The sequence below is a fragment of the Typopeltis vanoorti genome, chromosome 18 (genome assembly GCF_054136105.1).
Source record: "Typopeltis vanoorti isolate ZY-2024b chromosome 18, IOZ_Tvanoo_1.0, whole genome shotgun sequence".
Taxonomy (NCBI): Eukaryota; Metazoa; Arthropoda; class Arachnida; order Uropygi; family Thelyphonidae; genus Typopeltis; species Typopeltis vanoorti.
The window spans coordinates 78704211-78720110 of NC_143566.1; the positions used below are offsets into that span (position 1 = coordinate 78704211).

A 15900-nucleotide genomic window follows, 5' to 3' on the forward strand; every position below is an offset into this window, starting at 1 on the left:
GTGAATACAGTCATGAGATTGGCAAAATATTGACCTATATGTTATGATAAAGTGCTAGAGAGATGACAGTTCCCCAAATCAGGTAATTTAAGTCACAACATCAACAGGTTCCCAATGGGTGGAAAGAGGACAAAACAGTCTTGTTATATAAAGAAGGTTCCAAGACAGAAGTAGCATATTGCACACCAAATCACTAACTCAGAAGTGGTGTCTAAGGTATTGGGAAAGCTGTGTAAGAGAAAAAGAATTTGGTAATGGGTGGATAGAAATATGCTAGGGGGGGGGATGGGAGGGGGGAGAACAGCATGGCATTATGAAACACAGGTCTGGAAAGAGAAACTGATGTACTTTCTCTAACAAATGATAGTTGAGTTAGATAAAATGGAAATGGTTAAAGATCATTGAGTTCACCAGGATATTGCAAGACTAAATTTTAAGCATTTGACGGGATCCTATTATCTAAATTGGAGCAAATAAGAATGGGCATGTACCTAGTGACATGGACTAGTATATAGTAGAGTTGTAGAATTGTGAAGTCACAATTTCCCAGAATTAAGAAATTTTTAGACCATCGTTTCAATGGAGATTAAGTTGATTTAATAAACTTCGCATTCTCTTAGGAGTTACACAAATTTGAAAGGACCCAGTGAGAAGAATTTTTTCATTTCTTCATAGGATCCTGTGGTTAGTAGAAATTTCATGTTCTGCAATACTTGATTTTTTAGTTTGGAGAAAATAGATGTAAACCACATGTTCTGATCATCAGATGTCTATGGCCAGACTGATTGTACCACAGTATCATACTACCAGAATATGTGGATTATATCCGTTTCCTCCAGGCTGAGAAATGTGGTCTTGCAGAACATGGAGTTTCTATGAGGTAACCAAAAAAGGCATGCAGTTTTTCATAATAAAAATTAAACAACTGCAGAAATTTTCATAAAATGTTTTATTCATTAAAATAAGCACCTTCACAATTTACAACTCTTTCCCAGAGAGATACAAGTTTGTAAATTCCCCTTTTATGAAACTCTGTCATTTCAAGTAATAAACTTAGCAACCTCTGCTTCAATCTCTGTTTTATTGAGGAACTGTCTATTTCACATGTGATTGCCAAGCACCAAAAAAAAAAAAAAAGTGATAATCGCTTGGAGAAATGTCAGGTGAATATGGAGGATGAGGAAGTATCTCTCATGCTAAAGTACAAATCCCCATGAGTAAGTTTTGCAGTATGAGGTTTTGCACTGTCCTGTAAGAATAGCACTTTCTTCCGATTAACTAGTCCTGGCTGTTTCTGAAGTAACACATCCTGCACACTCTTAAGTAGATCTCAGCTGTAATTGGCCTGCTGTGAGAAATTCACAGTGGACAATACAGACTCCAGTCCGCCACACACAAAACATAGTCTTCTGGGGATGAAGCGCTGCCCTGTGTGGTATTGGCTTGTTTGGTAACAACCAGTGATAAGTTTTTGCTTCCTGTTAGAATGAGCAAAAGGTCCATTTTTCATCACAAGTGAGCAAGTAATCCAAAAGGCTTGTTTCTATGACATGAAGGAAATGAAGATTAAATTGATAGCCTTTGAAGTATGTCATCTGATAATGCATGTGGGACCCATTTGATTAGCTTCCATGATTTTCCCAGTTGATGTAAGTATAAATGAATTGTTTCACGACTCACGTTACATATTTGTGAGAGTTCTTGGCATGTTAATGTAGAATTATTTTCAGCGGCACATAATTCTTCATTATCAATAATGGACAGTCTTCCTGAATGTGGTGCATCTTCAAAGTGATTCATCACCAGAAACAAATTTTTTAAACCACTTCTGCACAGTACATTCTGCTACTGCATCTTTTCCAAATGAAACACATATCTTATGGGACACTTCTGAAGTCTTTGAACTGAGTTTAAATTCATAAAATAAACGAGCCCTCAAATTACACCAGGTTCAACTGACATTTTAAAAGGGTTCAGAATCACAGAAAAAGATTACACACCAAGTTAGAGTGTACGATTGACTGATGTGTATCTATGCCTTATGATGCACATAAAAATTGTACTCTGCAAACCATTACAAAATAAAACAAGTCACTGTAGCAAACTCTACTGAAAACCGCACAAACTTTTCTGGTTACCTGAAACTAGCTGCAAATATGCTTTACACGAATTGTTAATAATTTGAGACTCTTCAAAGAATGTTATAAAGCACATTGCAATAAACCCAATCTTAATCAGAATGATTATCTAAAATTTCTAATTTATGAGAAATAGTGATTTTGAACTGTGAATAATAATCCAGTGTTCAACTGTATTATGCATCTGCAATTCTTATACAAACAGTTTTGTGCGTGTGCGCACACATACGTGTATCCTTATACATACTTTTTTTCATGGCAGGTCTGTCTGCACACAGCTCATCATACCATATATCTTAAATACATTCAAATTCTCTGCAGACAACACTCTCAGGTGTTGTCTGCAGAGAATCAATTATATATATATATATATGCTTTTTGCTTAATCCAGAACCTTTTCATCCCACTTCAATTCTTCAATAAGTAGAGTTGGTGATATTAGAGTGGACAATTAAAGCTCATCTACCACCTACTGGTGCCTAGTAACCTACTGGCCTGAATCTTATTCCTGAGCACTAAATTTATGTAATCTATCTTGGCTTTTCTATCTACTTTTAGGTTGTAGGGAGGAATTTTTTTTATGACCCCCCCCCCCAAAAAAAACAAGGTTGTAGACTTACAGTACATTAGTGCTGCAGATGAGCTAAGAGTTTAAATTAATTTTTAAGATATTTTGACATAATAAAAAATTCTACCCTAAAGACTAAACATGGAACTTTTTCTGTGTTCTTTGAAAATAGAATATCTCTTACATTCTATTCCTGTAATATAGTCACCGCATGTTAATGTTTAGTGGAGAAAACATACATTATAATTATTATGATTCAGGCCTCCATGAAGTCAAAAGACTCATCGTGGGAGCTCCTTCCTAGGAAACACAGTCTATCATACCACTCCTTGAACTCATTGACCATTCTTGCTCTCACTACTATCAAGCAATGCATTCCACGGTTCAACCACCTTCCACACAAAGAAACCACTCCTCACCCTCTTGCTCACAGCTTCCTTTTGTAACTTACAGGGATGGCCCTTTGTCATTGCGCCTTCCCACTGTTCAACCAAGTGAAAGAACTCTCAAGTGTTAACCCTGTAACTACATCTCAACAGTTTAAAAGTCTCAATCATATCACCTCTCCTTCTTCTATCAACCAAACTCTGCAGTCCACATTTCCTCAGCTGATTCTCATAATTAACAATGTACAGTCCTGAAACCATCTTTATCATCATCTCTGCACCTTTTTCACAGTTAATTTATCCCCTTCAAATCATGGGGTCCAAATTTGAGAACAATAGTCTAAGTGTGGTCTGATTAGGGTCTTATACAATGGAACGATAACTCTTTTATCTCTGCAGGTAAGCATCCTTCTCAGTATTGCAGTAAACCTCTGGGTTACCTTCACCACCTTTGCAATATGTCATCAGCTTCAGATCATCTGCAAACAACTGAATATTCCCCTGCAATCCATTGACAATGTCACTGATATAAAGGGTAAACAATAAGGTCCCAGTACGGAGCCCTGTGAGATTCCACTTGTAACCTGCCTCCTTGATATTGTTCCACCATATACAACTCTCTGATACCTATCAGATAACCAATCCTGAATCAGTTGACTAACCTGACATCTAAACCCATGTGCTGTAACTTAAATATCAGCTTATCATGTGGCACCCTGTCAAATGCCTTTGCAAAATTCAAAAAAAAAAAAAATGGTAATATATGCCTTTCCTTCATCAACCACTCTTGTCACGTTATTATAAAAGGTAATCATATTACTAAAGTAAGAATGCCCCCTTAACAAATCCATGCTGACTCTCACAGATAACATTATCCTCATCTGCCCAATGCTGTATATGGTCCCTCACTAATTTCGCTAAGATCTTAACAACTACTGAAGAAACACAAACTGGTCTATAATTTGACGCTTCCAGCCTGCTACTGCCCTTAAGCAATCGCACTATCTTACCCTCCTTCCATTCCTTGGGTACCTTTCAAATGGCCAGTCTTTCATTAGAAAGCTAGGTCAAGGGAGCTGCCAGTTTTTTTAGCACATTCTCTCAAAACTCATAGTGAAATTTACTATGGGTTTTCATTAACTTCCACTGTTTTATTGACATCCAGAGTACTCAGTATTTGAAACACTCTCCTCTTGCACTTCTAAACCTTGAACCTGCCCTATCTTTCTCTCTAGTATTAAAACCTTCTTCTACAGGACGAAATACTCCAATAAAGTGTTCAATGAACAACTCTACTACGTCCTCTACATCAGTCACTCTATTCCCATTTTTATCCCACAATGTCATTCTTCTATCATTTTCCTCCTACTGGCCACATAGCTAAAAAATTCCCTAGGATTTTCTTTGGATCTTAGTGCCAATCTCTTCTCATATTCCAGTTTTGCCGTCCTTACCATACTAGTCACTCTCCTGGACCGAGTCTTATATTCTTCATGCATCTGATCTTCACCCTTCTCCTTATATCTCTTTCAATAACCTCTTTTTAACCTGCAAGTTCCTGTTTGATATGGTTTGTCATCCACTTTACACTAAATTGTGTCTGCTTCTTCATTTGTGGAATAAAGTTTACTATTGCTTCTAAGAAATATTCCTTCACAATTTCCTAAGCAGTAATGATATCTTGCTCTTCCAATTCCTCCATCCATGGAACTACACCAAGTTGATATTTAAGACAATTATAATCACCCGCCTTATAATTCCACACGTTCCCTTTTCTCTATACTCCTACATTTCTATTCATCTTCCAAGTCAAAACCACATGTCCTTCTCTCCAACTGGGGGCAGAGATGTCGTCTCAGTTATGATCAACTCTTCTGATGCTATGACCAAATCGAAAACTCTTGAACTCGTGTTCCTTCTATTACATGTTGCCTAAGAATTCTAGAAATTCCACTCCTTTATTACTACATGCATTTTCCTCTTCCCAATCTATACTGCCATAGTTGAAATCTCCCATAACAATCATTCTTCTTGCACTTGAGAAGTTCAACTGCCTAAACATCTCCTGCTCGTCACCCTCTGTGCTCCTTGGCTTGTAGCAACACCCTACTAAATATCCTGTCTTGCCCACCTCTACCTCACACCATACGCTTTCAAACCGTTAGTGTCACTACCCTCGAAAGCCTCCACTCTGAGAGGACATGTCATCATTTATCATAAGCAGTACTCAACCACTACGTTTTTCCTTCCTATCCTTTCAAAAAATGCTCTACCATGCTATTTCTATTCCTGTTATTATATCATCTTCCATCAGCCACGTCTCAGAGATCCCAATAATCTTTGGACAGGCTGATGCTATCAGCACCACCAATTCATCTCCTTTATTCCAGATACTCTGAGTATTAGTGTAAAGTATAAAAAGGTCACTGGTTCTATACCTATCCTTATCCCCTCCTGAATCCACTGGACTCAGCATTACCTAAGGTATTCCTACCCCCCCCCCCTTCTCCTAAGCACCCATTCCCACAAGAGGCCATCCCCTGCTACCATCCACCCTGGTAATTCTAGTTTTCTTGAATTGACACACTGACTCATTCAGAGAACAGCAATCTCTCCAGATGCCTACATCCTTCCTCATTCAAATGCAAACAGTCTCTTACATATAGTTTCTTCCTGCTATCAAACTCTCCAAGCATCCATATATTTCAAGCCTCTCTTCTCTTCTGAAACATTCTGGCTATCATGCTATTCATTATTACTGCTTTTCTATTCAGCTCATCATTATCATACCTAGTAAACATACACTATCTTTCCTCTTTGTGTTTTCTTTTGTACTACCTCAAGCATGAATCTCAGATCTCTTGCCACCGGATTTACACTGCCTCTCAAGTCATTCGTGCCCACCATCACAATCATCTCATCCACCTTTTCACCTCGCTTAATTGCCATAACCACACTTTCTATCATTCCTCCAGGCAAACACTCCTCTGCCATCCTGTCTTGCACACCACGGATCATCGAGTCTCCATACATCACACCTCTTACCACTCTGTTCCTTTATTGCTCACCTGCATCCCTCACTCTCTCTCTCTCCTCTCACACTTTCTCTCTCTGTATTCCTCTACTTACCTGACATCACTCTATCCCTGGTTCTAGCACTCCCTGGCATTCTTCTCACTTCCTCTCTCTCTCTGACTGTTTCCATTCTCTCCTCTTCTATAATTCCCATAACTCTCTCTCTTATTCCCTCTCTTCTACTGTTTCTATTTTCTCCTCTTCTATCATTCCCATAACTCTCTCTCACTCTTACTCTGATTCGCCTTGCATTCATCTCTTCCATTCACCTAATGTCATCTTTCACACTTTCTCAATTCATTCCCAAGACATTTCAGCTCATCTATTTCTCTCTCTGTCTCTCTCTCTCTCTGCAAGTTAGCCACTCTTGCTCGCCATGCATCCTCCCAATTAAGACCATCTCCAAAAAACTTCACAATTATTCAAACTTTCCACACTCCCCACCCTTATTTTTTCATTCATATTTCACTCGTTATTCTCATCCTCTATCACACTACTCATCTCTCTTGATTGAGATTCTCCTGCCACTGATACAACAAAGTTGGTTATAGTAATCTCTAACCCACTAAGTTCTTCCCATTGCCTGCGTTTTGCACATAATGTACTCCCCCTTCCCCTTCTCTCACCTGCCACATACCAAACTGCTCAGATGCATATATATCATAAGCACCACATGTCACAAAATCCTGTAGTATGTTATGCAAAATACAGGTCCTTAAATGGGTAGGACTTGGTGACACGCCATTTGTAATTGGAGCTGCAGCTGCCACCATCATTCAAATAGTGCCAAGGAACTACTACAACTAAACGCTAAATACTAAACACTCTACTATACTATGTTATATGCTCTACTATAAGCTAATTTACTTACGTGATACTATAAGTATAAACTATATTTAAGGACACTTGTATTACTGAAAAAAATGTAGCACAATTTGCAACAAAAGCCACGCTATACACCAATTAAAAACACTTTTTTTTAGCACAGCTCAAATCTACTGCCACGTTCTTCAATGACTCTAGTGATCTGAGACCTGTACATTCAGCATTCTTTGATCTTCCCTCTTCTCATACTTACTCACTCACCTCAAGGGTGGGTTGCATATATACTAACCTAAATAGCAGGTTTTCCCTCTTCCAATAGCCCTGGTTTCCCTGATTTTACACTTTCCTACTCTCAAAGAACAGAACTTCCTCCAAATACTTAACTCCAAATCCATCAGCCATATATGCAGGTCCTTCTATATATGACTTTGCTTGAATTCATTCTATTCATCTATATATTACCCCATTCTTCCTGTATAATAATAATTACTTCCAACCATGGCACCCCTCAAAGCACTAATAATATAAGTTTTACATAATTTGTACCCAAGTAAAATTAGGAATTCTTTCACTTTCCTCACTTTGCATTCATTAATGGCATCAATAATTTAATCTCCTGAAAAGGAAAGCATGATTTCATGACTACTCATGAGGCATATTCCCAGATTATGGAATAAACACCATACAATATTATCTCCTTACTCTACCTCTCTTGCTTTCCTACTATACTTTCATTTCTCTACTATATTACTCGTCAGATGCTTCTCCAGTTATGTACGAGCTCATGCTTTATGAAAACCACTGATAGAATAGGTTGCTAAAGGGTCCAAGCCAAATAACTGGGAAGAAACCACCACAATGCCTTTAAGGAATGTGGAAAACTGACTGGAGCTCCTGACCTAATGTCCAATCCTCACTTTCGCATGGTTCACTCTTTTAGTAGGTATCTCACTGAATGAATGAGAATAAGCTGGCAATCTGGGACTTAGCTGACAAGTTGCACTCTCTATTGGCAAAAACCAGAAATGCATATGATGGTACAACATGATGAGATTTCATGTCAGCTGGGGAATGGCCCAATTAAACAAGGATTCTTCTATTTTCTTCAGGGAACCAGAGTGAACAGTGAAAAGTTGGCTACTGGAACAAACATTGCTCAACATCTAGAAGAACATGAATAAATGCAATGCCAGAAGAAGAAGAATCAGAAGATAGGAACCAGCAACATAATGGAAAGGAAATCAAACTTGCAGAAGATCTGGAAAAGTACCATGTGAACGTAAATGGCATTAATGAGACAAAGAAGACAAAATAGAAGACTTCTATACTAATAATGTAGAATGCTATATTCAGGTAATAAAGATCAAGGAAAGGAATGAGTTCAACTAAACATAAAAATAAACTTCTAGATTGGAAGCTAATTTCAAGTAGTTATGTGGGCAAACTTCAAAATGGGGTAATGGACAATGAAACTTATATGTGCTTAATGGTCCCACAGAAACTCATAAGAATCAAGTGGAGACATTTGAGTCATTTAGAGCAAGCAGCTGAAAAAGAAAATGACAAAAGTGGTGTTCTTTGAAGACCTAAACAGCAAAGTAGGAAACAAATCCCACTTGCCATACAGAAATGTTTTGGCAAAATTTTGAGAAAAGGGCAAAGGCTAATAGTAATGGTATCTGCTTGGAATATCGACTAGTCATTACAACACTATGTTTCAACATAAAAATGTGCACAAGTTCATGTGGAGAGAAGACACAAGAAATAAGAATAGCTCATTGATTATGTCATTGTTGATAGTGATATCTTCATGCTGATTAAGAATACAAGAGTGTACAGAAGAACTGAAATTGGAAGTGGTCGATTGGTAGAGCCTCTGCTACTAATGGCTTAAGCAAATTTGAGCATGGTTAGTAGTTGGACGAGGATCAATCATTCGATGCTGTTGGCACACTCTCCTTCGATGAGTCTTTGGACTCCCTGGAGGTGTCACATAATAATAATAATAAAAATGAATATCACATTGAAAACAACTGCATGAAAGAAAGTTTTAAATTAAAAGAACTAAAGTTGGGTAGCCTTTACAGGTAACTGTAGTAGACTCAACTATTACATTATAGAAGAAAAAATGAAAGTTTATTTTTCAGTGAAACAGTTCAAAAATGAAATAGGAGAGGAGCTTACCACTGAAGTCAGTTCTTAAAAAAAAGGTATCTAGGGATATTTGCACAGCCTTTTTCTTTTTTTCATCATAAATGGCCTTATAGCAGTTGATGGGCTCAATAACTGCATGGTAAATCTTTGTACATCGCCCAATATTAGGATTTGCTCCTCAAGTTGCAAATACTGCTTCAATGAAACGAAAGGCTTCAGCTAATGCTTTTGTCATAAACTTTCTTGGCTCTGGATCTTCTGATTCTTGTGTTTCTATCAGCTGCTTCTCTATCTCCATAAGATCTTCATTGGTTAATTCTTGTGAACAGGACTCTAGTAAGTCAATGACATCATTTTCATTGATGTCCAACTGCAGTGCATTGCCACTATCCACCACAGCTTTTCTGGCATCGGCGATGTCTTCTTCTGTGAAGTCACGAAAATCATCACAGAATTGAGGGCACAGTTCCCGAATTATAAATTATCCTTATGGGGAGCCTCAGAAGGCAGTTCGTAAGTACGGAATGCCATAAGTCTGGTCATCCATAACCACGGAACTGTCTGTATATGGAATAAGGGAGAAATTAACCAAAACACCAAACTAGCAGTATACAAGACAGTGTTCAAACCAGTTTTAAGTTATGGATCTGAGAGTTGGGTTGGAAATAAACTGATATGAGAGTTCAGCGGGAAATTAGTGGCACCTGAATAGATGACATCAATGGAGGAATCATATTAAAAATGAAGACAATAGGAATGAACTTGACATAGCATTCAAGAATGTGTTAGCAGGGGTAATGGCAAGTGGTATGTTAACTTAAACAAAATTGGGATAGGAAATGTTAGCAAAACAGGTATTTGCACCAAGATGGCAGGAAAAAAACAGAGAGGAAGGCCAGGGTCTAAGTGGATAGAATAAGTTAGAAGCGGTGCCTTAGAAGACCAAAATGTTAGATATGATATTACTGGAGTGCTGACAATTTGGAAAGAAGTTGTTGATAGGAGATTAATAACCAGGGGTCGACAAATACACTTGGCCACCTCACCCATGGCAAGTAGATTTTTCCAGCTGGCAATTATTATTATTGAGAGAGACCTCCAGGGAGTCAGAGACTCATTGAGGGAGGCTACTACACACACCAGCTATCATACTTATTCTTGAATTCATTCACACTGCTTGCACTCACAACATCCAATGGCAATCCATTCCAATCACACACCACCACCCTCTGAGAGAAAAACTAGCCCTCACACCCTTCTTGGCAGCCTTCATTCTCAGCTTTCAAGGATGCCCTCTCGTCCTTTCCCCCCACCCTCCATAAATTGAAAAATTCCATCAATTGAAATCCTGTATGACCCTTTCAGAAGTTTGTAAGTCTCAATCATATCACCCCTCTTTCTCCTGTTTGCTAGTGTCTGCAGCCTACAAATTCTCAATCTGTCTTCATAATCAGTATTCCACAATCCTGATATCATTTTTAACACTCTCCTTTGTATTCTCTCCAATATATCAGAATCACAGTGGAAACCAGGTGACCAGACCTGTGCATAATAGTCCAAGTGAGGTCTTAATCAAGGGTCTTGAATTAGCTACAGGACTGGAGAAAATGGAATTTTTTATTTAATAAAAAATAATATTCTAAACATTTTTTTTTTAACTTTAAGAAAGCACAAAAGAATAGGCACATTATAAAGGCCATTCTAGTAATAAAAATTAATATAAACAAATTATAGTTTTCAAAAAATCAATATAGTTTTACTGTTCTTCAGATTCTTATTATTTCTTGACTTTTCCACCATGGAATGGTTCTCACACAATGAAAATGCTCTCCAAACAATCATATAGCATAGGTAATCACTTTATGGAACTTCTGATGACTCCCAATAATTTTAAATACGTTTAATTTAAAAATGTGAGGTGTGTGTGTGGTGTGGGGGGGGGAATCTTGAGTGAGTACATTTGGGGCAAGGAGAATTTTTGTTTTGCTCTAATCACTTTTCTAAAAATTGCATACTTCAGATATTTTAACAAAACAAGAAAAATTGAAACATTAAGATTTAAAATTTTTATGAAGATATGAAAACTGACTGAACTCAAGAATGTGTTAGCAGGGCTAGAACAGAACAGAGAAATATCTATTCCAATCAGAGCCCAAATTGAAAGCACTATTATCTGAGATATTATTATATAATTAAAATTAATATTTTAAAATGGCATAATTAATGCAAATAGCTTTAGCAGGCAGAATATGTTAAGATATTTTTATATTTAAATTGGATAACTAACAGTTTTAGAAGGAAAAATTATTCAAGATCAAGAGGCAAAAAACGAAGGGCATGGCTTGAAGATATAAGATCATGGACAGGATCGCATGGCTATGCATAAACAAAAAGGAAAGCCACCAACAGAGAGAACTAGAAGGACATGGTGCTGCACCCTCTCACTGAAGAAGCTACATGAAGAAGAAGAAATTGGATAAGTTCAAAATTAAAAACAGGATGATTCTATTAAGTTTACATATGGTTGGCTCACTGCAAATCTTATACCATAAAGTGAGAATGTTTGATTTCTTTTTGTTAGGTACTGTTTCTAAATAAATATTTTTGTGCTACTAGGCAACAGGCCATTCAGTAATAGGTTAGGTGTGATAGAAATAAAGATTCTGTGGATTATAAGTTTGTGCATATACATTTTTTTTCCTGTTGCAATTTTAAAATTGCAAATCATTCTTACATTTTATGATCATGTTTCAGTTAATTATAATATAACGGCAGAAGATGCATACATTCAAACACAATGGTGGGCAAAAATAAAATTTCCTAACTTTCACAAAATACATTGGCTAAAAAATATGACCAAACTTGATAACTCTATGAGAAATTTATCATGTAAATTTTTGATGTTAGTTACTGTTATTATTATTATTATCATGTGACACCTTCCAAGGAGTCCATGGACTCACTGTCAGAAGGCATTTATTGCTTCCTTTATTTAAACTTCAAATTACACAATGCTACTACCATCAACATGCAATGCCATCTACCACCACCAGTAGTAGATTTTATCTGTAAATTGTAAATGTTTTCATAGCCAATTTGCCTGTAATTATTGTATCAGCTGATGTAATTATTCATATAAAAATAAGATGAACAGGATTTCAAAACTTCAATTATCATTCAAGTCCACTAGTCAAAATAAGCTTTTTCTAATTAAAAAAAATCTTGTAAGGATGAGTTACCTTTCATTCCTCCACCATCCATGGCTACTACTTTTATAGTGTATTCAGGATTGGTCTCTCTATCTAAGCAGCATACTGCTGTAGAAATAACACCTGTTTCTTCATCAATTGTAAAAATTAATTCTCCATTTTCATTCACTTGGTTCTGCTCAATGGAGTACTTCAGTCTAGCGTTGGTGCCTTCGTTAGGATCATCATAATCTGTGGCTGTCATTGTCATCACTGTCATTCCTACAAAAAAAAAATTAAAAAGATAAATGTTAATTTAAAATAATATACTTAATAGTTTAACTTAAAAATGAAGGTTTTGAGTTAAGGCATAAAACAATTTGAAACTACAAACTTGGACCACAACCTCATAGAAGTTTCTTTTGCCATAGAACAACCTCCACCCACCAGTTTACAGGCTTGTGTCCTTCCTTTGGCAATACAAGGGCACAAACTTGGAAGGACCTCTGCAACTTCTATTCCTCCTTCCCATGGTTTGACTACTACTTCAGTTCTTCTGATCCAAATACCTGCTCCAACCATATAAGAGAAATCATCCTCACAGGAATGAAGGCTTTCATTCCTTATTCCACTCCAAATTCTCAGTCACCAACCAAGCCTTGATTCTCAAAAAAGTGTGCCAGTGCTGTTAAAGAAAAAAACCTCTGCTTACCACGAATGACTCAACACCAAAACTACACTTCCCACTCTGCAGCTCACAACCATTGCAAAAGATCATCACCGAGTCCAAGTCAGACTTTGAAATGGCCAAATGCTGCAAACTTGCCTCCTGCCAAAATGGCAGTTGCTCATTCTGGTCCCTTTCCAAGGCCAATGGCACAACTTCTGCTCACCAAAATTTCCACCACTCTCAACAACTGGATGTTACTATGGTTACCCCAATAACCTGCTCACAAACAAAGCATCTGGTCCTAATGGTATCCTGCCTATTGTGTTAAAAAACTGTGCCTCAGAAAACTAACACATATCCTGTATCACCTCTTCAATCTATCCTATTCAACTGCATGTACTCTACAACATGGAAGCAGGTCCACATCCAGTCCATCCCAAAGAAATGTGATAACAGTCAACCAACAAACTACTGTCTAATTGTTCTCACTTCTGTTCTCCCACTAAAATTATGAAGGTCATCAATAACCAACTCTTGAAACACCCAGAGTTTCAAGAGTTGATTGTTATACCAACTAAACACTGATTAGTTCTAATTTAGGGACTTGGGGATAATGGTGGACTGAGATTTGAAGTCCAGAGGACATACTATGAAATTTGTAATATGGCTTAATGGATTAGTTGGATTTTGTAAAACACGCTAACAAGTAAAGACAGGAAAGTTATTATCTCTCTTTATAAGGCTATGATTTGGCTGCATTTTGACTACTGTGATCAGATTTAGTCATCAAATTTGATTTATTTTTTTTTGGGGGGGGGAGGATCAGGAGGTGGCAGAGAGGATTCAAAGATGAGTGACTAAGTTGGTGACAGGTCTGTAGAATGCTCCCTATGAGGATAGGCTGAAGGTGTGTGGGTTACATTTGGTTGACAGGCAGAAAAGAGGAGTAAAGTTAAACAAAACTTATAAAATATTAAAGAGGTTATAAAATTTATGCAATGAAAATTTTTCAATATATGACAAATAGAGAACTAGGAGTCATCTGTGGAAGAGCATGGTTAGTAAGGGTATACAGGCTAGATTTTTTGCGTGGGGAGTGATGAATGAGGGGAATAGATTGCCAGAATTAGTTGCTAGTTCCCTGACACTCCCTGACACTTAATAAGTTTAAGGAGAGGTATGATAGGTTTTGTGTGTAAAACGTTTAGTTTAGGTCTCCCATGATGAGTCTCCGGACTCCATGGAGATACTTAATCAACAACCATGGGTTCAACACCTGTAGGTGTCTGATGCCATCTTGATATGATTCTTCCATTGCATTCTATTTTGAGCAAGATGACTCAGTTTGTGTACAGAGTTTCCGCACCATTTGAAGTTGTCATCGCCCCTAATCATCCCCAAACAGTAGTGTTTTTATTATTTTGATTATTTTCTGGATCAGGTTTTTTTTTCCGTTGTATTTGTCTATATTATTATTATTATTATTATTATTACATGACACCTCCAGGGAGTTCAAAGACTCATTGAGGAATGGCACCAACTCCAGCACTCAATCCACCAACTACTTTCATCATCTACATTAATGCCATCTACCAGCGACCACCACCACTAGTATTTTCACAGACAATCACAAACATCCATGCCCACGGTGGGATTCGAACCCGCAGCCTTTTAGCTGAAGAGCGGATATGATGACCACTTGGCCAACCCGGCGGCTTATATATATTTCCTCATTGTTCACTTTCTGGATCCAGCTTATTACCAAGATCTTTCTACAGCACTTCCTCTTGAATGCTAATATCCTCCTTTCAGATTCTGTCAAGAGTACCCAGGCCTCACATTCATAGAGCATGCTGATGAAGATACAGGTTTTCACAATATGCTGTTTAGTGTGTGTCTTTATAAACTCAGCTCTTCTATATTTTATCCATTGCTTTTAAGATAGCTGTTACTCTGGCTATTGTAATTTTTACCTCTTTTTCGAGTCCAAGTCATGTGTCATGTGACATCCAAGATATGTGAAATATTCCACATTTTCCAGTTGAAATCCTTCTCTGGTAACTTTGTTCAGTAACTCCTGTTGTCTGAATATCATTGTTTAAGTTTTTTTTCAAAACTGACATTTAGCTTGTATCTTTTTCCTTCTCCACATAGTCTTTGCAGTGTCCATTCCAGCCTTGCTGCATCTTCTTCAATCAGGACGATGTCATCTGCAGAGCAGAGGTAGTTTATTATCATGCCATTTATTGAAATGCCTCCAATTTTTTTTTAATCTTATCTAGTGTTCTTCCCAGATGTGTGAAGAAGATGGAGATACAGTATAATTATCTTCTACTACATTCACTTTTTTAAAATTTACTTCTATATATAAACATGACATATAAACAATATACAACCATAATAATTGAAAAATTACAATCAATTTTGTTCTTTTCTCAACGACCAAAATTGATAAATAAATTTTATTTTTCTAAGTTTTCACTAATTTATATAAATAAAAATATTGTAACATCTGATGATCTGCAACCATAAGTAACTGATTCCAAACCAAGTCCCAGACACTGCTCATTTCTCTCCTTCAATTTATCAGCCACTGCACATTTTTGAGAAAAGTGTGGTACACGAAAGGTCTTCAGGGGGTATGTGGCAATTTTTGGCTATGCATCATTAACGCATGGAATCATTATTAATAAAAAAAAAAAAAAGAATTATTTTAAACGTATATATTTCTCAATAAATTATATATTACATATCAATTCTCCTACTCAAATTGCGAATTACTATCACCACGACGCTCACGTCCTGGAGATAGTAATTCGCTCCCTGCAGTAAAAAACACGCCCTCCCCAACAGTGTCACTATACTGAAGATGCAAGAAAAACAAGTAGTTTTATTG

General features: G+C 37.1%; 1 protein-coding gene across 11 annotated transcripts in view; it reads right to left on the reverse strand.

Moving 5' to 3' along the window:
* The window catches only part of CadN (neural cadherin), a 1238426-nt gene that overhangs the window by 268903 nt on the left and 953623 nt on the right, over positions 1–15900 (reverse strand). For all 11 annotated transcript variants that reach the window (XM_090407912.1, XM_090407911.1, XM_090407917.1 and 8 more), the window contains one exon: positions 12386–12616. In XM_090407912.1, coding sequence (XP_090264038.1) covers positions 12386–12616 — 231 coding nt within the window. The remainder of the gene's footprint in view (positions 1–12385; positions 12617–15900) is intronic.